This window comes from Aotus nancymaae, unplaced genomic scaffold (genome assembly GCF_030222135.1).
Source record: "Aotus nancymaae isolate 86718 unplaced genomic scaffold, 86718_ANA_hifiasm-v0.15.2.pri h1tg000049l, whole genome shotgun sequence".
NCBI classification, from domain to species: domain Eukaryota; kingdom Metazoa; phylum Chordata; class Mammalia; order Primates; family Aotidae; genus Aotus; species Aotus nancymaae.
In genome coordinates, this window is record NW_026988463.1 from 19,993,365 (window position 1) to 20,020,057 (window position 26,693).

General features: G+C 45.7%; 1 protein-coding gene across 1 annotated transcript; it reads right to left on the reverse strand.

Moving 5' to 3' along the window:
• Nucleotides 1-5,075: 5,075 nt before the first annotated feature.
• On the reverse strand, nucleotides 5,076-25,703 carry CRYM (crystallin mu). Its single transcript, XM_021672306.2, has 8 exons — nucleotides 25,473-25,703; nucleotides 24,820-24,973; nucleotides 22,914-22,976; nucleotides 16,954-17,055; nucleotides 14,406-14,589; nucleotides 8,651-8,772; nucleotides 7,779-7,863; nucleotides 5,076-5,385 (listed from the first exon to the last, which is right to left on the reverse strand). Exons 1-8 carry the CDS (start codon nucleotides 25,640-25,642, stop codon nucleotides 5,321-5,323), a joined length of 945 nt encoding a protein of 314 aa, XP_021527981.1. The 5' UTR covers nucleotides 25,643-25,703; the 3' UTR covers nucleotides 5,076-5,320.
• Nucleotides 25,704-26,693: the final 990 nt, after the last annotated feature.

Here is a 26,693-nt window from a genome sequence, read left to right on the forward strand (position 1 = left end):
AGTTATGTTGCGTTAAATGTGTGTCGTGCTTATATTTCAGGCCATTGTGTAAATCAGGTCAGTTATATGTTCATAATTCCTAAGTCCAAGTCAACAGCCCAGACCATTGCTTTGGGCACCAAATCCAGATAATCCCAGGTCTTACCTGACATCTCTTCTCTCATGTCTCACAAGTACCCCAAATTCGTGTCCAGGACTGAACCCATTTTCTTCCAAGTTGGCAGTTCTCAACCTGGGTGATTTTGCCCTTTGTCTCCTAGAAGACATCTGACCATGTCTGGAGTCATTTTTGATTGCCATGATAGGGAAACAGTGGTGCAACGGACATCCATTGGGTAGAAACAGTGGGTGCTAAACATCCTAGAATGTGTAGGGCAGCCCACCACAACAGTGAATTATGCAGACCCAAACAGTGATTGTGCTCAGTTTCAGCTGCATTGAAACATACAGCTCTAAATCTCCATTTATCATAAATGGAAAATTTAACCCACTACTTCTTTTTATCACCCAGTTGGTCACCAGGCCCTTTCAACTTTTCAGTATGTCTCAAAGCTAAATTCTCTTTGATGTTTGCAAGATGACCTATTGGTTCATGCCCCCAACCATCACTCACTGAATTGCTGTAAGTATCCTTATCTGTCTTTAATTCATTCTCCAGAAGGCTGGTTGAGTCATACAATCTTTTTAATATGCAAGTCTCCTGTCACTTTCTACCTTTCCATTACTTTTCTTTCTTTCTTTCTTTCTTTTTTTTTTTTGAGATAGAGTTTCACTCTTGTTGCCCAGGCTGGAGTGCAATGGTATGATCTCGGCTCACCGCAACCTCTGCCTCCTGGGTTCAAGCAATTCTCCTGCTTCAGCCTGCCAAGCAGCTGGGATTACAGGCCTGTGCCACCACGCCTGGCTAAATTTGTGTTTTTAGTAAAGACAGGGTTTCTCCATGTTGTTCGGGCTGGTCTCGAACTCCCAACCTCAGGTAGCCTCCTAAAGTGTTGGGATTAGAGGCGTGAGCCACCACACTCGGCCCCTGTTGCTTTTCAAACTGTCACCACCACACAGGAGACCTTCATGATTAAATAGCCCTATTCTCTCCTCCAAACCTCTGGTCCCATCTCTGACCATTCCTCTCCCTGTCCCCTAATTTCAGCTATACTAGATTTCTGGTGGCTTCCTAAATACATGCCTCTCACATGCCTGTGTCTTAGCACATCATCACCCCTCTGCCTGGAAAAGCCTTCCTCCATGCAGCCACCCTCACTGGGAGACAGCCTGTCTCTCTGCCCCTAGTCTGGGTTGAGTAACTTCCTGTCTTTGCAAGCTGTCTTCTGTTTGCCTATCCAGAACTTCTCTCTACTATTTTCCATCCTACTTTGTGTCCCAGGTGGTTGGCCTCTGGGCTGCATTAAATAACTCACTTGCCCTTAGGATCCTGGTTGGGTTTGGCCAATGGAAGGTACTAAAAAGAGACCAGAAAGTGGAAGGAAGGAAGGAAGGAAGGAAGATTGAGGCATTTATTCCATCTGTTTCTTCCATTCAGGGAAGCAGCTGCCTTCATCTAAGCTCGCATCTCCCATCTGGCAGCCCTCTGCAATAGCTGGAGTTGTTTCTGGGTTTCACTAACCACTCTTTCAAGCTTAGCAGTGGTAGCAATTTCCTACTATTGCTAACCCTGGGGTGCTACTTCCTAAACAGTCTCTTTATTAAATTCTCTTCAATCACGCCTTTTGAGTTTGGCATCTACAGATGGTTCCCGACTTACAATGGTTCAACTTAAGATTTTTTTTTTTTACTTTACGGTGGTGTGAAAGGGATATGCATTCAGTAGAAACTGGTAAGATACTCTCTCTGGATGCTGGGCAGAGGCAGTGAGCCACAGCTCCCAATCAGCCACGTGAACATCCAGGGTAATCAATTCATAGTGTACAGTGTTACCAGGTGATTTTGCCCAAATATTTTCAATGCATTTTTGACACATTTCCCACTTTTTTTTTTTTTTTTTTTTTCTTGAGACAGAGTCTCCTGTTGCCCAGGCTGGAGTGCAGTGGCATGATCTTGGCTCACTGGAACCTTCACCTTCTGGGTTCAAGCAATTCTCCTGCCTCAGCCTCCTATGTATCTGGGATTACAGATGTGCACTACCACGCCCAGGCTAATTTTTGTATTTTTAGTAGAAATGGGGTTTTGCCATGTTGGTCAGGTTGTCCTCGAATTCCTGTGATCCTTGTGATCCACCTGCCTTGGCCTCCCAAAATGCTGGGATTACAGGCGTGAGCCACTGCGCCCGGCCCCAATTTTTTTTTTGAGACAGGGTCTTGCTCTGTCCCCCAGGCTGGAATGCACTGGAGCAAGCTCGGCTCACTGCAGCCTCTGCCTCCCAGGTTCAAGCGATTCTCCTGCCTCAGCCTCCCAGGTAGCTGGACTACAGGCACATGCCACCACGCCCAACTAAGTTTTGTATTTTTAGTATAGCCGGGGATTCACCATGTTGCCCAGGCTGGTCTTGAATTCCTGACCTCAGGTGATCCTCCTGCCTCAGCCTCCCAAAGTGCTGGGATTACAGGCATGAGCCACCACGCCTGGACACATATTTCCAACTTTTGGTGGATTTACTGAGACAGGACTGCATCATAAGTCAAGGAATATCTGCATTTCCTGCAGGGACCCTGAACCATGTTCCCGTAACACCAAATTACCGAACTGTAATTTTTAAAATATCTGTCTTCTCTTCGGGAGTGCGTTCTCTGGGGCTGAGGACTACTTTTCTGTTGTATCTTAATATCCTAGCACAGGGTTATGATAGGGGCTCTTGTGAAAAGAATGAAAGAAAAAATATATGAATATTCTCATCGTTCCACGCTCTTCTCTATACATCCTTTAGGGTGATGACCATTAGACTTCCCCAGAAAGACTCCATAGTCATTTGACATATGCAGAATCGGGTCATGTGGGTGTTTTATTTCAGCACAAAGGCCCCTGTACAGACAGTCTGGCAAATATGATAAACTTTTGGCTAAGCCACCTGGAGCATGAAGAGTCCTTGCCAGGAGGAGTATGGGCGGCAAAACAGAGCCAAGCATGCTTTGCTGCTGACTTATCTGAAAACCAGCCTTGGAGTAGCGATAAGGGAAGGGGTGCGGTGAGGCTAGGGTTGGAGTGGGATTTGGACAGGGCCTTTGGCAGGACAAGGACAACACAGTTCTGCTAGTGATTTGGGGTCAGTGGGGGGTGCCTGGAGAAAGCATCTCTGTACCTCAGTTTCCCCATCCATGAGTTGAAGATCAACTAGATGATCCTTAATGGCCCTTTAAACACAGATACTGTAGTGGATATCTGTAGATTTTGCCTTTCAACTATCCAATCCTCTTTTTGGTAAGAGACACCTTCCCTCTGTCAGCTCATGTGAGCAGACATGCTGATTGTACTTCTGACTTCAAGGGTGGGTATGTGGTCCAGGCCTGGATAGCCAGATCATCCAATCCCCCTGGACGATGTGATGGTTCAGGGATAGGTACAAGGCTTAAGCCTAGCCAGAGTATTCCATCTCTTTAAGAGATGGGGTCTTGCTATATTGCCCAGGCTGGTCTTGAACTCCTGGTGATCCTTCTGCCTCAGCCTCCCAAAGTGCTGGGATTACAGGCATGAGCCATCATGCCCCATCTATTCCATGTCTTTCAGCCACAATGTTAGGCTCAGGAATAGGCATGTGACCAGTAAATGGTCCAGTAAATCTCAGTTCTGGAACATCTAACTGTAAAGGAAGAGAATATTTATGTTCAGGTTGCTCAAAAGGACAGAATATAATTCAGGAGCTTCTGGCAAATGTCCTGCCACTACCAGGGAGAACTTGATAATGGACCCACTAAGGAAGAAGACAGAACTGAGAGGGACGGGAGAAAAAGGCCAGGCCCTGGTGAGAGTTGGAGCCCCTGAATACAGCTGTAGCCAAAACCAGTTACCTATGTGTTCCTAATTACAAGAGCCAATAAATTCCATTCTCCATTCATTCAGCTTAAGGTAGTTTGAGTTGTAGTCTCTACCATTTGTGACCAAAGGAGCCCTGATCTATACAGAAACTCCACTTTTCCTTTAAATGTTAAGAAGTCAGACACAAAGACTGCATATTGTAGAATTTCACTTATAATGACCAGGCTAGGTGGGTGGCTCATGCCTGTAATCCCAGCACTTAGGGAGGCCAAAGCAGGAAGACTGCTTGAGCCCACAAGTTTGAGACCAGCTTGGGCCACGTGGTGACACCTCATCTGTAAAAAAATCAAAAAGTTAGCCGAGCGTGGTGGTGTGCGCCTGTCATATTAGCTATATAGAAGGACCGCTTGAGCCCAGAAAGACAAGGCTTCAGCGAGCCTTGATCGTGCCACTGCACTCCAGCCTGGAGGCAGAGAGAGACCTTGTCTCAAAAAAAAAAAGAAAAAAAAAAATCCAAAAGAGGCAAATCCATAGAGACAGAAAACAGATTTGTGGTTCCCAGAGGGCTGGGAAGAGGGACACATAGGTAGTGACTGCACCAGGTTTCTTTTGGGGACTAAGAGTATTCTGAAACTGGAGTAGTGATGGCTGCACAACTCCAAGTATACTAAAAAACACTGAATTGTAGGCCAGGCGCGGTGGCTCATGCCTGTAATCCCAGCACTTTTAGAGGCCGAGGTAGGTGGATCACCTGAGGTCAGGAGTTCAAGACTAGCCTGGCCAACGTGGTGAAACTCTGTCTCAACTAAAAATCAGTCAGGCGTGGTGGTGCATGCCTGTAATCTCAGCTACTCGGTAGGGTGAGGCAGGAGAATTGCTTCAACTTGAGAGTGTAGGTTGCAGTGAGCCAAGATGGCACCATTGCCCTCAAGCCTGGGCAACGAGAGTGAAACTCCATGTCAATAAAACAAACAAAAACCACTGAATTGTATACTTTAAAATAGTGTATCTTAGAGTATGTGAGTTGTATCTATAAAAAAAAAATCGAAAATAAATTTCATTATAGCCAGTGGAGCTCCCCCAGGGAAGAATGGAAGCATCTGATCCCTGTTTCCTTGTGATAGGAATAGAAGCTACCGAAGCAAACACTGTAGAATTGGAAAGTGCTTTATTTCAGGGAAATATAAAGGGAAATGAACACTGTTATAACTTGGTATAACAGAAGAAATGGTTACCTAGTTTTGCTTTCCAACTACAAACATAAATGAGGATCTCAGCACACAAGAAGCACAAAACGGGAGTTCACTGCGGTTGGACTCCCTCATTTACTCTGGAAATTATGAGAACCAGCAGCAACATCCCTTGAGCACCCATCTCAACACCAAGCTCCTTTGTTTTATTTACCAGATGACCAGGAATCATAGATAAGTTTGGCTGCGACTGTGTCTTCCACTGCCATTCCTAGAACAGACAGAAATTCGGTTCACCTTTGGTCAGAACAACTTTTCCTGAAACAACCAGGCCCCGTGACTGGCAGTTTCCTGATACGTGTTCATGTTGCCAGTGCCTAGTGGAATAACAAGGACTGATAGCCAGAGGTGAGCTGAGGCTTGGATGGTCTGCAAAGGGGCAGAGAATATGATACTAAGAAACACCCACCAACAAATTGTGTGTCCTTTGCTTAGGGCTGAGCAAATTTTTTTTTTTTTTTTTTGGTTAAGAGTCTCGCTCTGTCACCCAGGCTGGAGTGTAGTGGCACAATCTTGGCTCGCTGCACTCCCAGGTTCAATGATTCTCCTGCCTCCCAGGTTTAATGATTCTCCTGCCTCCGCCTCCCAAGTAGCTGAAATTACAGGCACCTGCCACCACACCTGGCTAATTTTTTTTTTTTGTATTTTTAGTAGAGGCAGTCTTTCACCATGTTGGCCAGGCTAATTTTGAACTCCTGACCTCAGGTGATCTGCCCACCTTGGCTTCCCAAAGTGCTGGGCTTATTATAGGCATGAGCCACCGTGCCCAGCCCGAGCAAACTTCCCAAAAAGGGTCAGACAGTAACTCTTTCAGGCTTTGTGGGCCAAAGGGTCTCTATTACAATTACTCAGCTCTGCCCTTAGAGTAGAAAACACAGCCTACAGGTAAACAAATGAGCCTGGCTGTGCTCCAGTGAAATTATTTATGGAACTGAAGCTTAAATTCTGTATCATTTTCATGCATCATAAAATATTATTTCCTCCCCCCCAATCATTTGAAAATCTAAAAACCATTTCTAGCTCAGAGGCTACACAAAAGTAGGAAGCAGGGCAGGTCTGGCCCACAGACTGTAGTTTGCTGACCACGGGTCCAGTTCCAACACTGCATCCTTTGGCATCTCCCCTTTGTCGTGTAGTTTTGGTAGATAGCTTAACCTCTGCTCCCAGCACAGATACGTAATTAGGTGCTTGATATGCATCTGTTAGATGAAACGATGTGCCAATAAACTAATCCCCAAAGGCGAGAAAGCAAAAATTGCTGGAAAGGACAGAACAGGTTTCTGCAGCATTTCAGCTCCTTAAGTGGGGGCTCCCTGACCTCTGATCTGCCATGACCTCTGAAGCTTTCGGACACAACTGGATCCGTGTGATGTCTTTGAACCAGGCTCCAGATAAAATTTTATTGCCAGTGCATGAGAGATTTTAAAGACATTTACCAACCTGCAAGGCACGGATACTTAACTAATGGCATGGGCTCTGGGTGGCCAGGGCACTCTTGATGCTCTGCCAGGTATTAATTGTTTTGCTGCTTGATCATGAAGTGTGGAAGATCATGAGAGGGGGACAGAGGGCTCTCTTGACAGGCTCAGGGTAGCAACTGCTTACCAACATTTCAGAGTATTTCAATGTTTTGTTTTAGGTGTATCAGTTCTGTTCCAATGTGCCCTTTTTTTTTTTTTTTTTGAGACAGAGTCTTGCTCTGTTGCCCACGCTGTAGTGCAGTGGCATGATGTCGGCTCACTACAACCTCCACCTTCTAGGTTCAAGCGATTCTCTTGCCTCAACCTCCCAAGTAGCTAGGATTGCAGACTTGCACCAGCACACTCAGCTAATTTTTGTGTTTTTAGTAGAGACAGAGTTTCACCATGCTGACCGGGCTGGTCTCAAACTGCTGACCTCAGGTGATCTGCCTGCTTCGGCCTCCCAAAGTGCTGGGATTACAGGCATGAGCCACCATGCCTGGTCTGTTCCCATGTACTTCTGTTTCCTTCAATCTCATAGAGGGGAAAAAAAACAAGGGCAAGGGACAGACCGGCCACTGGGAGCCCACCGTTTGTTAGGCTTCTATAAGGTACCCTATATAACTCAGGTGGCAGGGGGTTCCCCATGGAAGCCCTTTTCAAAGCAGCAAGTGGGAGAGTAGGGAAGGAAGGAATGAACAGGGCTCAGTGCTTTCTGTCTGACTCTCTTTCAGGTTGGGTCTCTGCCATTTCCCTTAAGGTTCCTGTCTTTTAACATCTTTGTCCACTGCCCCCTCCACTTCTGAGTTTCATCAAGATCTGCACCTAACTGATTCATTTTATGTGCACATCACACCTAATCCTCACTGGTAACAGATGGTGAGGAAACTGTGGCCTAGAGAGGTCAGATCACTTGCCTAAGGACACATGCCTCTGAGTGGCGGGGAATGGACTCCAACTCAGGACTGCCCAGTTCCAGAGTTCATGAGCTTAATCGCTAGGCTAAGCCATGTAAATAATTGACTTGAATGATGGAGCACAGTGATTCAGCTACAGAGTCTGGGGACTCATTGCTCTTTCCACCAATGGGTGAACCTGCCTTGTGCTCTGGTTGGATTTGTGCCCAGGGACCATTGGATCTTACCCAAAGACTTGAACACTGTGGTCTTCTCACAGTGGGCTGGCTTCACCCCCTTAATCACTTCTCCCAGCTCAGCAAAGATCTCAGCCTAGGAAACAAACATAAGTTGACCCAGGTATGAAGCTAAAGTCTGTTGAGGGTTGGCTTTTGAAGCCAGCCCAGATTGGTTTTGAAGCCTCTTGAACTAGGTAAGAGACATATTTGATTTAAAAAAAAAAAAAGATCCTTTCTACACTGGATGATATTAGGGAGGAGGCTGGCCCCGAAATCCTTTTGGAATGGCATTTGCTTTTGTGATACCATAAACACAGAGATTCAAGTTGGTGCTCAGAGAGCTGTCCTGCCAAGATCATTGTGTCAGTGAGGAAATAGACATGCTCTTATCTGAACATGCATGCCAGCAGCTCCCTTCTTGCTTTCATGCTCTGATTATGACACTAAAATGAAGCCAGAAGGTGGGCAACACAGTCTTATTGTGTTGGCCACACTGGGAAGGTTTCCAGGCTGCAAGAAGCTTCCAAACCCACTGCTTTATAGGACAGCCCAGCAAAAAAAAAAAAAAAAAAAAAAAAAAAAAAGAAAAGAAAAAAGAAAAATTCATTAAGCTTCTCCATCCAGGCAAAGGAGAAAAAAATAAAAAAATTCATTGAGCTTCTCTATCCAGGCAAAGGAGGAAAAAATCAAAATTCATTGAGTTCTGTCCAGGCAAAGGAGACAGGAAAACACATGTCACCACCATAATGCCCATATTTTTCTGGAATGAAGGGGTGGCTCAGGTTTCGAGCAGGCCAAATTGGAAGGGAAGTTAATGAAACCCTGGGACCCAGGTGAGGCCAGCCAGGTGGCAGCCCTGACCGGGGTCAGAAGAGCCTCACCCCTGACAACAGGACATCTCCGGACTCCTTCAGGGCAGCCTCCTGGGAATCCACGTACAGCACAGCTTCCTTCATGAGCTCGTCATCCAGTTCTCTCCAGTCGGGTCTGCTGGCTCCGACAGCTAAGAGACAGCAAGACAGACCCTAAGCCCAGAAATAGTCCCAAAGGCTACGAAGAAGGCCAAAGCATGGGAGAGAGGTGATCGAAGGACCCGTGAGCACACTCAGATTCAAAACACTCCCTCATTCCCCAGGCCATGCCTCTCCCAATCAGTAAGATGAAATACTTATTAAGAAATAGGCCAGGTATGGTGGCTCATGCCTGTAATACCAGCACTTTGGGAGGCTGAGGCAGGCAGGTCACTTGAAGCCAGGAGTTTGAGACTAGCCTGGCCAACATGGTGACACCCCGTCTCTACCAAAAATACAAAAAATCATCCGGGAGTGGTGGCTCGCGCCTGTAGTCTCAGCTACTCTGGAGGCTGAGGTACGAGAATCGCTTGAACCCGGGAGGCAGAGGTTGCAGTGAGCCAAGATCACACGGCTGCACTCCAGCCTCTGGGCAACAGAGTGAGGCTCCATCTGAAAACTAAAAATAAAAAAAGAATACTACCTACCATTTCCTGCCTTTCTATTCCATATCCCACCTCATTGCTAAAAGATTTTGAGACGACGTAGCATTCATTTACAGGATGTCTACTATCTGTGGGATGTTTTACACATGCTATTTATGGTTCTCACAAGTACATTTCAAAGTCTGGTTCTCACTTAACAGATGCACAAATGGAGGCTCAAAGAAGCGAAGGTGTTTGCCAAGGTTAAGGATCCGATGGGTGAATCTGGGTCTGAGAGCACCTGGGCTTTCATGCCTCCTCCGCTTAACAGGATTAACAACTTCCTCACACAAATCCCGACACAGAGACATCACTTGGAGCTTATTCACATCCCATTCTCCTTTTACTCTTCTGTCATTCCCATTCCTCACCCCCAATCAGTTCTTTAAATATGTATTTTTTTCTTTTTGGAGAGAGGGTCTCACTCTGTTGCCCAGGATGGAGTGTAGTGGTGCATTTAGAACTCACCACAGGCTGGGTGTGGTGGCTCATGCCTGTCATCCCAACACTGGGAGGCCGAGGCGGGAGGATCACTTGAAGTCAGGAGTTTGAGACCAGCCTGGCCAACATGGTGAAACCGCATCTCTACTAAAATACAAAAATTAGCCAGGCGGGGTGGCACACACCTGTAATCCTAGCTACCGGGAAGCAAGAGAATCTCTTGAACCTGGGAGGTGGAGTTACAGTGAGCCAAGATTGTGCCACTGCACTCCAGACTGGGCAACAGAGTGAGACTCTATCTCCAAAAAAAAAGAAAAAGAAAAAAAACCACAGCCTCAAACTCCTGAGCTCAAGTGACCCTCCTGCCTCAGCCTCCCAAACTGCCAGGACCACAGGCACGTGCCATCATACCGCTTTTCCCCTCCTCACCCCCGTTCTCTGTTAACTCATGACAAAAAGCCCAGTGTCAAGGAGAAGTCTCAGCACAAAGAAAATAGGCTCCATCCTGGCCCTGAGCTATCACATCCCCTGCGGAGTCCAGGACCAGAATGATGAATCCAAGATGTCGCGCCCCCTGGCACTGGGACACAGGAGAATGCAGAGGCTGCCACCAAAAGCCTGCAGGGCCAGGGAGGTAATGCAAATCAGCAAAGCTGGTCAGAGGGACTGAATTAGATGTGGTGGAGACTGAGGGGTGCAGAAGCCAGAGGGCCCTTTCGAAAGGGACAGTCATTGTTCAGCTCCAGCTAATCATTACCACGTGTGAATACAGAGCCACTGTTACCAGATACGCCCCAGTTGTTTTCTTAAAAGAGAAACAGGAAATCTATTTGCATATGTCACTCCTTGAGTTTTAGATCACACTATGGTCCAAACAAAGCACATCTGCTGGCTGGATCCAGCCCCTGGCAGGCTAGTCTTTGAAAAGCGCTATAAAGCCTTATACAAATATAAGACAGCATTTATATGCCTTCTCGCACTGCTGCCCAGTCTTCTCCACTTGTTCCCTCCCATGCTGTTCTCCCTCATGCTAATTTCCAAAGAGCGTGGTGTAAAAATGTCCATCTTGAAGGTTGTTTGTGCAGAGAGTTCTACAGAACAAAAGTACTAGCTAAAGAAGCTCGTAAATAAATCATAAGCTGGTGGGAACAAAACCCCCACTTCTCAGGCCTCCCCTTCTCTCTGGACTATTTCCCCTGCACAACCACTGCTTACGAGCGGGGCGCATCCTCAAAGGGTTGTGTGAGGTCACTCAGGTGGATGGAGGTTGGCCAGGCAGTAAAGAGAGAGGCCTCACTTGGATCAGGCTCTGGCTTGGCTGTGATGGGGCTAAATGAGTGAGGGTCGAAGACAGGCTGACAGGGTGTGGGGGCAGGAGGAGGGAAGCATGGGGGAGGTTGGAACTGGGCCTGTCCCTCTGCCGAGCTATAAACTAAGTAAAATCTGTTGTTGGTGTTTCCCTGTTGTCTGCGCTTGTGACACATTTTTCTTAAATGTATGTGATGCCTCTGTGAACACATAAACCAATTTTGTCCCCGGGCCAGGAAAACAGAAGAGATGCCTTGACTCGAAATCAAGTCAGCCCTTCCTGGAGAGTGATTCCAAGGGAGAGAGGGATTCAGCATAAGGGAGATTCTCCATGTCTGGACGTGAGGATGGAAAGGCCATATGATGGGGGATTTGGGTCGTCTCTGGGAGCTGAGGATGGCCCCAAGGAAAGGAGCTCCCCCCCTCCATCCTCCAACGTAAGGAAAGGAATCCTGCCACACCATGGAGACTGGAAGAGGACCTCCGGGCATGAGATGAGATTGCAGCCTGGATATCGCCCAATTTCTTTTTTGTGAGACTTTGCGCAGAGGATCCAGCTACCCACACCTAGTCTCCTGAACCACAGGAACTGTGAGATGATAATAATGTGTTGTTTTAAGCTGGAAAAAGAAAAATCAAGTCCATCTTCCTGAAGACGCAGCCTTGGAAACCCATTTCACCAGGAACTGGTTCCTTTTGATTTCCCAAATCTTTCCAGAAATGGTCTTACCGTCCACAAACTCAGCCCTGACTCATCTCTTACCCATTCCCTGGACCCAATGTGACCACCAGTCCCATGCAGGCTGAGACTTTCAAATTACTTTGACCCACTCCTCAAACATGCCATGTTCACTTCCACACTCAAGACTTTTGCATCTGCTGTTCCCTCTACCTGGGATGCCTTTCCTTCAGCTCTTGGCATGGCTGGCTCTTCCTCCTCATTCAGGTCGCAGCTCAAAAACCATATCCTGGCCAGGCACAGTGGCTCACGCTTGCAATCCCAGCACTTTGGGAGGCCGAAGCAGGTGGATCACAAGATAAGGAGTTCGAGACCATCCTGGCCAACACAGTGAAACCCTGTCTCTACTAAATACAAAAATTAGCTGGGCATGGTGGCGGGCGCCTGTAATCACAGCTACTCAGGAGGCTGAGGCAGGAGAAGGAGGAGGTTGCAGTGAGCTGAGATCGCACCACTGCACTCCAGCCTGGGCGACAGAGCTAGCTAGACTGCATCTCAAAAAACAAACAAACAAGCAACAACCCCACATTCTAAGAGAGCTTCTCAGATAACCCTACTGAAAACACCTCCCTCTGCTTCTCCCTTCCACTTCCACCACCAGCCTCTGTCACTCAGGGCCTTGTTCTTTCCAGTCTCATCTTTAGCTAGAACTATCTAGTTCCTCTATGTGTGTGTTTGTTATCTATCTCTCCTCACTGAAATTAACCACCAGGAAAGCAGTGACCTTGACTGTCTGGTACTTGTGGCATCCGCAGCATCTAGAATAGTGCCTGGCACATGGTAGAGATTCAGTAAGCATGCATGATTGAATGCACCATTATTTTACTTGGCTCTCGCCTGCTCATCTGCCCACGTGTGCAAAGCTCTTAGCTTCTCAGCTCACACCATGTGCTTGTCACTAAAACATGGGGCACTGAGACCATCTTTAAATCCTCTAGAATTTGCCTGCTCTGCTCACCAGAATCCAGTCTTCCTGTTGGAAGGCAATACTGAGTATTATTTAAAAGCTTGGGCTCTGAGGATAGAGTGCCTCAGTTCAAATTCCAGCTCTGCCATCAAGAACCTCTGATTTTGGGCTGAGCACAATGGCTCACCCCTGTAATCCCAGCATTTTGGGAGGTTGAGGCAGGCGGGTCATTTGAGGTCAGGGGTTTGAGATCAGCCTGGCCAACATGGTGAAACCCATTGCTACTAAAAATACAAAAAAATTAGCTGGGCATGGTGGCAATTGTCTGTAATCTCAACTACTTAGGAGGCTGAGACAGAATCACTTGACCCGGCAGGCAGAGGTTGCAGTGAGCCGAGATTGTGCCACCGCACTCCAGCCTGGGTGACAGAGTAAGACTCCATCTCAAAAAAGAAAAAAGAACCTCTGACTTTGGGGAAGTTATGTCATTTCTCCATGCCTTGGTTTATCCCCCTGTAAAATGGGGTTTATGATAGTAGTTCCTGTCTCATAAGTTGGTTATAAGTATTAAATGATATTATATAGAGAATAATGTATACATAGAATAAACACCTGCGATAGTATTAGATATAGACCAGCTCTTGCTATAACACCCAGGGCCATCTGAAGGTCTGCAGAGGCCCCAGGCACCCTCATGTCTAGAGTCCCTTCTCCTGTCCCTCATTCTATCATACATATTTAAAAGAATATACACGTCACATAATAAATTACAGTACAAAAGAAATTTAAAATTTTATAATTCTTAGTATTAAGAACAAATGACTCATTTGGCCTTTGTGATTTAAACTTCATCACATCTAAGAATTGAGCTGTGAATTACCATTTTACATAATTTTACATGTTATGGCCAGGCACAGTGGCTCACACCTGTAATCAATCACAGCACTTTTGGAGGCTGAAGTGGGTAGATTGCTTGAGGCCAGGAGTTCGAGCCCAGCCTGGCCAACATGGTGGTGAAACCTCGTCTCTACCAAAAAAAAAAAAAAAAAAATAGCTGGGCATGATGGCACATTCCTGTAGTCCCAGCTACTTGGGAGGCTGAGGCGGGAGAATTGCTAGAACCCAGGAGGCAGAGGTTACAGTGAGCTGAGATCTCGCCACTGCACTCCAGCCTGGGTGACAGAGTGAGACCCTGTCTCAAAAAAAAACAAACAAACTACATTTTATAGAACATTAAATATTCATTAGTTTCAGGTTTGCAATTTCCCTTTTACATTTTTGGGAGCAAATGTTTTGTTTTTTTTTTCTTTGAGGCAGAGTCTCACTCTGTTGCCCTGACTAAAGTGCAGTGGCACAATCTTGGCTCACTGCAACCTCTGCCTCCTGGTTTCAAGCCATTCTCGTGCCTCGGCCTCGTGAGTAGCTGGGACTACAGGTGCAAGCCACTATGCCTGGCTAACTTTTGTATTTTTAGTAGAGATGGGGTTTTGACATGTTTACCAAGCTGGTCTCAAACTGCTGGCCTCAAGCAATCCACCTGTATCAATCTTCCAAAGTGTTAGGATTACAGGCATGACCCACTGCACCTGGCCAAATATTGTTTTTTCAGTCTCACACGTTTCTAAGACCTTTAAAAAGCTTGGGCGTCTGCATGAGTAAACTGGCTCTGCAGACGTAGCCGACTGGTCCAGTCCAGAGAGGAGCCTGGCTGCCACCCATCATGCCTTATGGAGCCACTCTACTTACCATTGATGTGAGCTCCTGGCTTCACCCATTCACCAAACAAAATGGGCTCTGTTGCCAAGGTGACTGTGATGATCACATCTGCACCTGTCACAGCTTCCTGGACCGAGGAACAGACCCGTACCTCTCCTTGCACTGTGTCTGCAAACTTCTCTGCATTTTCTTTGGTGCGGTTCCATATCCTCACCTTCATTGGGGGTAACAAGAGGGACATTGGTCCATTTTTTGGCTGCTTATGTTATACTGAGCCCGGGGATGCCAAGTGAAAGTTGAACCACTCTGGGATAGGGGCTGATGGTTATCTAAATCACTCCAAAACCATTCCCTATGGAGAATGGACATTTGATCAAGGGTACAGCATTAATTTGGACAGATACCTGACCAGGTACTTGAAAATGAATTTTCTTTGCCACTTTCCCCTTTAAAAGAAGGTGGAAGTATTTCACTTCTAGGTCAGGATGTATAGCCTCAACAACTTAATAGCTATTATATATTAATAGCATAATGAGGCTGGGTGCAGTGGCTCACGCCTATAATCCCAGCACTTTGAGAGGCCAAGGCAGGTGGATTGCTTGAGGCCAGGAGTTCAAGACCAGCCTGGTCAACAGGATGAAACCCCATCTCTATTAAAAATACAAAAATTAGCTGGGCCTAGTGGTGTGTGCCTATAGTCCCAGCTACTCGGGAGGCTGAGGCAGTAGGATCGCTTGAACCTGGGAGGCGGAGGTTGCAGTGAGCTGAGATCATGCCACTGTACTCCAGCCTGGAGACAGAGCAAGACTCCGTCTCAAAAAAAAAAAAAAAATGCATAACGATTAGAAGAGCAAGTTCTGGAGCCAGGTAGAAGGCTTGGAATCAATCTCTACTCCGCTACTTACTGAAATTACTTCATGTCATTCAGCCTTAGTTTCCATGTCTGTAAAATGGAAATGATAACCTGGCAAAGTCTGTGTGGAGCCCACACTTTATGTCTGAGACCCTGTAAAGGAGTTGTAATGGGTAGGAGATTCATACAAAGGGTTATTTATGGCAATGTTTTGCATGGAATAACTTGATCAGTGAAGAATACGTAGGAAATTCAAGATCAGAAGAGTCTGAAGGTAAATGGCACAGCCGATAAAAAGGACAAGCGTGGCAGCTACAGCTGGAATCCTGGAAGGTGCTGGTGTCGGCAAAGGCCAGGAGCTGGGGACTTGCCGACTTGCTTGACAGGTTTCAATATCTGGGTCAAGGGTTTGTCACGCTTCAACTAAAAATAAGACCTATAGAATCTCTCATAAGGAAATAGAATACATAAACAAACTTTACGTCTAAGTAAGTTCACCAAGCAAGGTGAAAAACAAGACATTTGCCCAACCAGAAACACATGGTTAACCTTTATACCCTTCTCAATAGAAGACTATGCAAATTTTATGCAAAAATTAGATCACCTGAAAAGTGGTGTTAGCACATTCAGTAAGACAGGCTATAAAACAGTGCACGTCTAACATGACTGAAATTATGCTGAAAAAACTGAAGAGGGAAGATCGGAAAACATTAACTGCCTTTGAAAACAGATAAAAGAGTATTTTTCTTTTGTTTTCTTCCTTATATTAAAAGTAATGGCAGCCAGGCACAGTGGCTCATGCCCTGTAATCCCAGAACATTGGGAGGACAAGCCAGGTGGATCACCTGAGGTCAGGAGTCCGAGACCAGCCTGGGCAACATGGTGAAACCCTGTCTCTACCAAAAATACAAAAATTAGCCAGGCGTGGTGGCAGGCAATTATAATCCCAGCTACTGGGGAAGCTGGGGCCCAAGAATCCCTTGAACCCAGGAGGCAGAGGTTGCAGTGAGCCCAGATCATGCCACTCACTCCAGCCTGGGCAACAGAGCAAGACTCCGTCTCAAAAAAAAAAAAAAAAAAAAAAAAAAAAAAAAAAAAAAAAAGTCATGGCCAAAACAGCAATTACTTTTGCACTAACTTAATAGTTTATATTTCCCAAGGCAGTGGTTTTATTTTCATCATTAAATCATACTGTGAATATGTTCCATCCCTTTTATACACACACATAAAACAAAAATTGCATCAAACATTCCCAGGAGGAAGCATGAGCCACAGCTGGGGGAAGGTGGACCAGTATGGAGACTGCAAAAGAGAGAGGCTATGGCCTCCTGGTCTCCGGGTCTCATCTGATCTAGTTTCTTGATCCATAACCTTGAATACTTAAAAACTCTGCATTCTCCTAAGAAAAACATAATAGACAGGGCCTGAAAGGACATCTGAATGTATACAAGAGATGTAATAGAATCCTTTAACTAAGCAAGCTTGCTGTATTCTCAGGCAAATGCCCTGTGAACTGAGGATTGGAAACAGGTAATCAGATCTTCCCCCAACTCTTCTCCTCCATCCCCTCCATCAGGGCTCCTGGGAAGTCATGAAGGTACAAGAATGGTCTAGATGGGACTCACAGCTTAATTATTTCAGAAAAACCTGTGGTGCCGTGAAGGAGTACAGACAGGTCAAGGACCACTCCCTCCCCTCCTCTCCCATCCCCGACTCTGGACTTACCTCCTTAAAGGAGAATTGCTCTGTGAAGATCTCATAATGGCTGTAGGCCTGGACTCCAGCCCCAAGGATGCACAGCACTTCACTGCTGGGTGGTTTCAGAAACTATTTGAGAGAAAGAAAGTGGCAAAGGTCAAGGGAGACACTAGCAGGTGGGTACAAAACTATGGTTTTAGTATTAGGTGACTTCTGCCCTCTCTTCTGCCTCCCTCAAGAGCTTGCAAGCAATCCAGAGAATTTCATTTTGGGTCTTGGTTTCCCCAGTGTCGAGTGGGAAGAGAAGGAAGAAGGCTTCACTGAGCAGCTAATATACGCCAATGTGTTGACCCCATGATCTCATTTAGTCTAGACATTGGCCCTGTTAGTTGGGGATTCCTATTATCTTCTTCTTACAGATGAATAGACTGAGATCCAGAGAAGTGAATTTGGTCTGGGTCTTACAACTGTTTTTTTTTTAATTATTTTTCTTTTTTTTAAATTTAATTTTATTTTATGAGACAGAGTCTCTGTCACCTAGGCTGGAGTGCAGTGGCATGATCTCAGCTCACTGCAACCTCTGCCTCCCGGGTTCCAGTAGTTCTCACTGCCTTGGCCTCCAAGTAGCTAGGATTACAGGTGTGCACCACCATGCACAGCTAATTTTTGTGGCTTTGGTAGAGGCAGGCTTTCACCGCGTTGGCCAGGCTGGTCTCAAACTCCTGACCTCAGGTGATCTGCCAACCTCAGCCTCCCAAAGTGCTGGGATTACAGGTGTGAGCCACCGCTCCTGGCCAGGTCTCACAGTTATTAAAGGGCACAGTGGGGCTCTAAAGTCACATCTTCCATACTCCAAAGCTCATGTCCTTTCTTCTGTGCCATCATATCTCAGGTACATGCTCAGCCATACCCATTTCTCAGAGCTCTGAGCTATTTCTAAGAGTTCCCTGGAATCTGTGAGCCCTTCCTTCTCAGCGTTCTAGCAATATTCTCTGAGTCCACTCTGTTGATCCTTTCACAGCCTCTGTCTTCCGCTAAAAATCAATGTAGAATTAGCATCTGTGGCATTTCCTGAGGGTGTCTGTGTTTGAGAGCAGGATTCTGTGATCAACTCATATCCATTGCCACCTCTCCAATGAAGCCTTTCCGACCTCCTTGATAGAATGCACCAGGCCACAGCACTTATTTGTTTGTAGATTTTCTTCTACTGGTTTTTAAGCCCCATGAGGACAGAGGTAGTCTTATCTGCCTAGAATTCACACGTCTACTATGATCTACAAGAAGAAGCACTGAATTTCTCAACCTCAGTACTTACTAACATTTGGGCTGGACAATTTTTTGATGGGGAGGGGTGCCATCCTGTGTATTACAGGATGTGCAACAGTATCTCTGGTTTCTATCCGTTAGATGTTAGCAGCATTTTCCATCCCTTCAAGTTGTGGCAACTAAAAACGTCTGCACACTACTAAATGTCTCTGGAGCAGGTGGCAAAATCATGCTAAGTGGAGAATCACTGGCATAGAGCAAAGACATCACTTGGCCCTCAACACCATATGTATTAAATAAAACCCTCTTCTGCCTTCTCTCTATTTAATTTAGTACATTTTTAGTTACCCAGGTCTGTTCTTTCATACAACGCTACGCAACTGAAATTCTGGAGTATAATATTTAAAAAGCAAAAAGTCTTCTTAACTATTAATTACTAGCAAAACAGCATCTCTGAAATATTAGGAATTAATTATATCTCTTGCAGCTACCAAAGGAGAGATACCATTCTGTGCCATAAAATATAGTTCAACATCTCTTATTTGAAAAGGTTTCAAAATGATAATATCCATAAGACTATAACTCTGTTTCTGTCTGATAAGGATAAGTAGATGATTTTTCCTTAATTGTTACCATTTTTTTTCTGTTCTCAGTTAATATGAATCTATTCTTGAAAGTATACGTGAGCTTCAGAAGTTGTTACAGTATCCTATAGAAGTAACCTTCAACTTCCTAAACTAAATCTGTAATTCTGGTTTGTTGTCTTGATAATTTGTTGCCCTGGTAATCGTGGATAATTCATATATTTTAAATTTTTTTATTTTTATTTTTGAGACAGAGTCTCACTTTGTCATCCAGGCTGGAATGCAGTGGTGTGATTTCAGCTCACGGAAACCTCTGCCTCCGGGCTTCAAGCGATTCTTGTGCCTCAGCCTCCCGAGTAGCTGGGATTACAGGCACCCACCACCAGGCCTGGATAATTTTTTCTTTCTTTCTTTCTTTTTTTTTTTTTGGTAGAGATGGGGTTTTGCTGTGTTGGCCAGGCTGGTCTCAAACTCCTGACCACAAGTGATCTGCCTGCCTCGGCCTCCCAAAGTGCTGGGATTACAGGTGTGAGTCACCGCACCCAGCCGATTTTTTTAAATGATGTATTTATAGGATTTATTAAATAGGATTAGTGGCACTTCAGTCTTTTCTCATAAGCATGCAGGTTATTAAGTACATGTATATGAATCTGCTAGGTTGCTAGGTTTTTCATTTAAAGAGTCTGAAAGTCTGTTTCATTTGCATTTGCCAAGGCCTTGCATGGTCTGGTGATCTCATCGCTGTAGCCCTCTCTCATGCCATCATGCCATGTTCCCCTGTCTTCCAGCCACACTAGCTTCCTTGTAGCTTCCCAAACTCCTGTACTTCCTTCAACCACAGGGCCTTTGCATTAATTCCTCTCCGTAGGATGCTAGGCTGCTTTGTCTCCTCTGCCCCTCACAAGTAATTCCTATTATCCTTCAATCTCGGCTCAAATATCCCTTACAGAGGCAAACCCATAGACTAGGTCAAGACAGCACTTGTCAGCATTTTACTTTCATATTTATTCGTGTAATTTTTTTTTGCCGTTCAGGCTGGAGTGCAGTGGCACGATCTTGGCTCACTGCAACCTCTGCCTCCCGGGTTGAAGCAATTCTCTGCCTCAGCCTCCCGAGTAGCTGGGATTACAGGCACCCACCACCACACCCAGCTAATTCTTTATTGTTGTTGTTTGTTTGAGATAGAGTTTTGCTCTTGTTGCCCAGGCTGGAGTGCACGATCTCAGCTCACTGCAACCTCTGCCTCTCGGGTTCAAGTGATTCTCCTGCCTCAGCCTCCCAAGTAGCTGGGATTACAGGCATGTGCCACCCTGCCTGGCTAATTTTGTATTTTTAGTAGAGATGGGGTTTCTCCCTGTTGGTCAAGCTGGTCTCGAACTCCCAACCTCAGGTGATCTGCCTGCCTTAGCCTCCCAAAGTGCTGGGATTACAGGTATGAGCCACCACACCTGGCCTTTTAAAAAATTTTTTAGTAGACACGGGGTTTTGCCATGTTGGCCAGGCTGGTCTTGAACTCCTGACCTCAGGTGATCTGCCTGCCTCAACCTCCCAAAGTGCTGGGATTATAGGTGTGAGCCACCACACCCGGCCTACTGGTGTGATCTTTGGACTATACTTTGTCTTCCCCTCACTGGACCCTGTACTACATGATGGCAGGTACTGTATCTGGTTTTGCTCGCCCCATGCTGAGCAAAGAACCTTGCATTTGGTGGACACTGAAATATTTGTTGAATAAATGTATGCCATTGCTAAACCCTGATATATACTGTCACCTTGAGAAAACATATCAAGAGCCTTCAATGAGGTTTATGTAAAACCCAAGCACAAAAGATTTATTGTGTTCATCAGACCTTAGAGCTCCCTATACTTATTCTCCCTACAAAAGCCCTCAATAAAAGAGAAGTGGTGGACAAGAAAATATTCTACTCTCAAGGCAACAAGTAAAATAGACCCTTTGTTCCTTATTGAAGCAGTTCATCTGAGCCCCTAGAAATAAAGCTGTGAAGTTTCAGCCTAAACTTTGAAGTGTCTAAACTTTGAAGCGTCAAGGTTTCTTGATTCTTCTGGGAACATAGATTTTTATTAAGGCAACAAAGCAGTGTTATTGAAGGCTGGGTCTACAAAAGTGTGGTTTCTAGACCTGGTTAATCCATACTCTCTGTGATTTTGATTCAGTAGGTCTGGGAATTTGGGTTTTTGAAAACTTCCCTAGCTAATGCTGCTGCATAGCTTGCTTGCATGGGAAATGTCTTAACTGGGACAAGACCACACAGCCTCAAAAGAACCCATAGGCACCTGGTTGTATGACTTCAGGAAACCCAAGTTTCTATTCTTTTCTGCATAAAATGAGGCCATTCATACTTTCTCTGCCTTCCTCACAGAAACTCATAGTCCAGACAAGGGGTTGGAAATGATTTTGAAAACGACTAAAGCTCTTTACAAATGACAGGCAGTAATACGAGATTCATTTTATTACCAAATTACCAGCAAACATAGCGAGGAGTCCTTGATTACTTCTGTTGAGTTGGGTCTGGATATAACTAAAAACTGGTTCACTGAGGTGGTGCTGTTGGTCTACTCCCTTCACATACAATTACCAAATTAATCCTCCCATTCTTTCCTTCCCAGGAGGTAACTAGAAAACCTTAACATGTAACCTGAACACCTGGTCTTCGCTACTGCAACTTTCCCTGGGTGACCACCTTCCCTTTGTAATAACTTAGGAAAACCAGTGTCCCAAGACCTTGTACTTCCCCGTTTAATGCGAAAGACTCCAATCATTCCCACAGACACCCTGTTTTCTAAGCCTCTTCCTCTTAATTCTAACTTCTAAAAATACCATTTTTCTTATAGGATGACTTGACATTGCTTGGAAACATCATCACCCCCACTGCTGTTTCCTCTGCCTGGAGCGCCCCTCCACATTTTTGCATGGTTCACTAACTCACTGCTTTCAGTTTTGACTCAAATGTTACCTTCTCAGGGAGTCTTTCTTAGATAATGTAAAACATTACACCTTCTCCAATACTCTCACTTCTGCTTTATCTTCATCTTTCCAACATGTTATGTGGCTTTTGGGTTGTTGGTTTTATTTTTTAGCAAATTCTAGGCACACTATTAATCATTTATTAATAGGTACTAATTATTTAATGACATTATTTATTACTATTTAACACATTATTAAACTCAAAGGTTTTGGTTTTTTTTGTTTTTGTTTTTGTTTTGTTTTGTTTTGAGACAGTCTCACTCTGTTGTCCAGGCAAGTGCAGTAGCTTGATCTCAGCTCACTGCAACCTCTGCCTCCCCGGTTCAAATGACTCTAATGCCTCAGCCTCCCGAGTAGCTAGGATTACAGGCATGCACCACCATGCCCAGCTAGTTTTTGTGTTTTTACGAGAGATGGGGTTTCACCATGTTGACCAGGCTGGTCTCCAACTCCTGACCTCAAATGATCCGCCACCTGAGCCTCCCAAAGCGTTGGAATTACAGGCATGAGCCACCACACCTGGCCAGTGTTTCACGTTTTATTATCTACCTCCCCTGTGTGTGCCCCTCTGTTTTGTTCATTGCCATTTCCCTAACATTTAGGACAGTGCCTGACACATGATAGCTCAGTCAATACTTGTTGAATGAATCCATGGATCTGGCTTGGATCTGTTCAGCTCATTCTCCCTCTTGTGTAGTACTAGCTTTGGTCTACGGGGCAATCATACTCTCTTACCAGGGGCAATGTGGTACAGGGACAAGAAGCCAGTCCTGGAAGCTGGAGAGGTCAGGTATTAAATTCTTACTCTAGCATTTATTAGCTGTGTGATCCTAGGCCACTCACACAACCTCTCTGACATACATTCCTAGACCTGGCAAGTGAAGAGAATCATTTCTATTCTTCAAGACTGATGGGAAGATTGAGGATTATGCTTGTAAGGTACCTGGAATCTGGTCATGCACATTAAATGGTAGCTAATAATTTCATGAATTACTGTGCTCACCTGACATCTTATATCTGGCATCTGGAATTCCAGCTATGTCCAACAGACACCAAAATTAAGTTCCTCACTTCTCCTTTAGTCTCAAGATTGAAACACCAGACCCCACCCAACAGTTTACCTTAATAGTACAGCCAGCCATTCATCTTACCTTGGTGGCAATGGCAGATACTGCAGCTGTTCTCTTTGCAGTTATGACATTTCCATCCATGACCTTGGAGGAAAGGAGAGACAGTGAGCAAGAGAAACCGCTGTCCACTACTTAAACTAGAAGAAACACTTCTAAAATATCAGCCTAGGAAGTTTTATAGCATCCTACAACAGCATGGGTTTGGTGTCAGACCTGGATCCAATTCCTCCACTTAAGAGATATGCAACTTTGAATAAACACTGTAATCTCTAAGCACTGGTTTCCTCACCTGTAAAAACAGAGATAAGGCCAGCCATTCAGAGGGTTATTATGAGGATTAAATGCACTGGCATATCTGGAAACATCTAGCACATGGTGAGCGCTCAAGAACTGCCCATTTTCTTTTCTTGCCCTGGGATTCTCAAAACACCAGATTAAGAAGGAACTTGAGAGGGAAGGCTGCCATTTGACAAGGGCCATGAAACTCTACCTTAGTGACTCTCCGTTCCTGCTGCACATGTGGAAAGCTTCATGAAGATATAGATGTTCAGATACCACCCTTAGATTAATCCAGTCTGTATCTTTTCTAGGAGTGAGATGCAGACAGCCCAGGTGATTCTGATACACAGCAAAGTTGAAGATTATGCCTCGCTAGTAACAACCACCCTCTGCATTCTTCTCTGTTTATAAGTTATTCATCTCAGCTTACCATAAAAAAAATAGTCATCATCAACCTCATTTTACAGATGAGGAACTGAATCACCATGTTACTGAACAGATTCAGCTGTCATCTAGTTTCAAAGCCTCAGGTCCTACCCCCCCCCCCGGGGACCACTGCTGGCAGGTAGTGTGAATGCCATCTCCTTTGGATGAGTGTAAGTTGGGGAGAGATAGATATTCTCAAAGGAGTGTTGAACAGCTAGATTCTTTGGAGATCCAGAAATTCAGAGGAAAAGTAAGGACATTGTAACACCCAGCTTGGAGTGTGCAGACCACAAGAGTTAACCGTCAGAGAGACCTAAGAGTGATTCTTGAGTCTTTCGCTAACCAGATGTGTGACCTCAAGCAAAGTGACTCTACCAACCTGAGCCTCAAGGACCTCAATGGAAATGGGGGGGAAGGGGAGGTAATAAAAACTCCCACAGAGGAATGTATCAGAATTGAATGTGATCAGTGTCTCCTTCTTGGCACATAAGTGCCCAAAATGTGGCAGTTAAAATGGCGGTAGTCTTAGGAGAGTCTGGACCTATGGACCGTGGACTTAGTCTGAGCAGCTCTGAAGTCCAGCCATGCTAATTCTTAGTTACATAAACCTGGGTAAGTTGAACATAGTTGCTCTGACTCGGTTTCCTCATCTGTACAGTGGGAGTAACAATATTACCCATCGCATAGAATGGTTTTAAGTATTAAGAGGATTAATAAATGTGAAATGTTTAGAACAGTGCCTGACACAGTAAAAAGTATGCCATTAACATGAGTTACTGCTACCTTTTGATACTGTGATTAGATATTAAAACAGGTCACACTGTATACCCCTCCAAAAAGGCATCTAGGGATTATAGAACACCCCGTCTTTTCCATGTCGTTGAGTAAGTAAATGTTCCCTTGGCTAATGGGTTGGTTCAAGCTGTGTATTTGGGGTAACTGAGTATAGGACAAGGACATATGCAAGAATGACAAGATTATTATTTCCACACTGTGACATGCTTGAGGCAGCAGTGGGCGCTGGTGCTGTGTTCTGCATCCTCAGGCAGTCCTAGAAATAGATACATGGACACAGATAACCTTCACTGTCGCTAGTATCCAGTCACTTGCAGAGGGGCACGGGTAGTCACAATCAAGACTCCCCTGCTCATAGAGAACTCACTTCTGAGTTTAACTCTGGGCCTAAGGGCCCCACTCCACCTGGGGATAAGAAGTTGCTCACCGCCAGCAGGGTGCCATTGCTGGGCTCAAAGAGCAGCACAGTAGCCTGGTGGGAGGGGACGATGGAGGTGATGCCGCGGTCCTCGTAGAAGGTGACCAACTTGGTGGTCAGAGCATCCTCTGCAGCACTGTAGGCGGGCATGACCCCCAGGTAGCTACAAGGAGAGAGGGAGCAGCTTCAGCCCCTTCCCATAAATGCTGAGGTCTCTTATAAAGTCCCCATATATCTTCCTTTCTCTTTCCTTCGTCACTGTCCCACTGGCCCTCTCCCGGCCCCCGCATCCCTCTGCCCTTACCTTAGACACCACGCATAGTGTGTTCCGAAGTCTGGATCTGGATCAGAAAACCATCCCCCCGGTTCTGCCACTTAGTAGCCGTGTAAGCTTAGATAAGTTACTTAACCTCTCTGAGCCTCAGTTTCCATCAATAAAATGGTGGCATCAATACCTCCCTACGTGGAGAGTGTGCTGAAATAAATAAGGTAGCACCTGTAAAGCTCCCACTTGGCACACCAGGTAGCGCCTATTAAAAGTGGCAGCTGTTAGCAACGATTAGGCAAGCCGTCTCTTCCCTCCTCCCACCGCTCTTCTTTCTGCTCCTCCTCTTCCCGCTTTCCAGTTGCTCCTGCCCCGGGCCCCGACCCTCCTTACTCACCCCCTGTGCTTGGTCACCGGCACCACGGTGCGCACGGGCTGCATGACCCCTCCTTCGGGGCCGCTGGAGAAGTTGGCCAGGGCCGTCTCTAGAGGCGGGATGAGGAGGCTGGAGCTGCGGAGGTGTTCCTCCACCTCGGCCGCGCTCAGGAACGCTGGTACCCGGCTCATCTCGCCACCTGCCTTCCAACCTCAGTCTCCGCACCGCGATCCACCGACCCTCGGCTGCGCCGTCTGTAAGCGCGCCCGCTGCGCTGCGATGCCGCCTGCTGGTCACCGCCCAGCCTCCGGGGGCGGAGCAACCCTACCCCGCCCCGCCCGCCAGCCCTCTCCTCCCCCTTCGCCCACCCCGACCCCTAAGGGTGGGCGAGATAGGTCCCTTCCAGCAACGGATTCCCCAAGATGGGCATCGAGGTGGCGGGTTAGGAGCCAATATTGTTCAGTCCACTTTTTCAGTTCCTGTAATCAACTATAACCACATTCCTTGACTTGATTCCTACCTGACCCCTCCCTATTAACTCGCTTTTTGCTGCTGTCTAGGTCACCGTGCCTGGGAAAGAGTGGACAGGGCAAAGGGCAACGGGGCTCCTTTATTTCTTAAATTATTGCCTACTGCTAAGAGATAAAAGGAGACAGAGGCTTATTTTATTTATTTATTTTTTAATTCTGTCCCGATCTGGAGCCTCTTATCCTAGTCTTCCTCCCACCTGCACCCCAGATATCTGGCATTTGACTGTTAAGAATGCACAAGTTTCTCACAGGCTAACTAACCTAACCTTCGCCTTTAAAGGGGGGAAGTGTGCAGGGCAAGGCGTAATGATTTCCATCTCACAAAAAGCCAAAATGCAGGATCTTTTCTTCAAGGAGTTTTTACCTGAGACGGGGAAATAAAATAAGAAGGGAATGATGTAAAGCTTAAGGCAATAAATTCTAGCCATCAAATCAGTGATAGGAAAAGTAAGTTAATTCAAAGAAAAGAGAGATTATCTTGACCTGGAGTGGTTAGATAAGGGCTTCATGAAGGAGTGGGGAGAAACCAAGTTCTGAAATAATAACAGCGTTGACAGCAATGATCACATCAACAAGTTATTGATCTTCCCTATGTACCAGATACCGCGCCATGCAATTTATGTACATTATCTCATTTAATTATACAACAACCTCTAAGGTAGGGAGGTGTTGTTATTAGTTTTATGTCCATTGGAGGCTCTGAGAAGGGAAG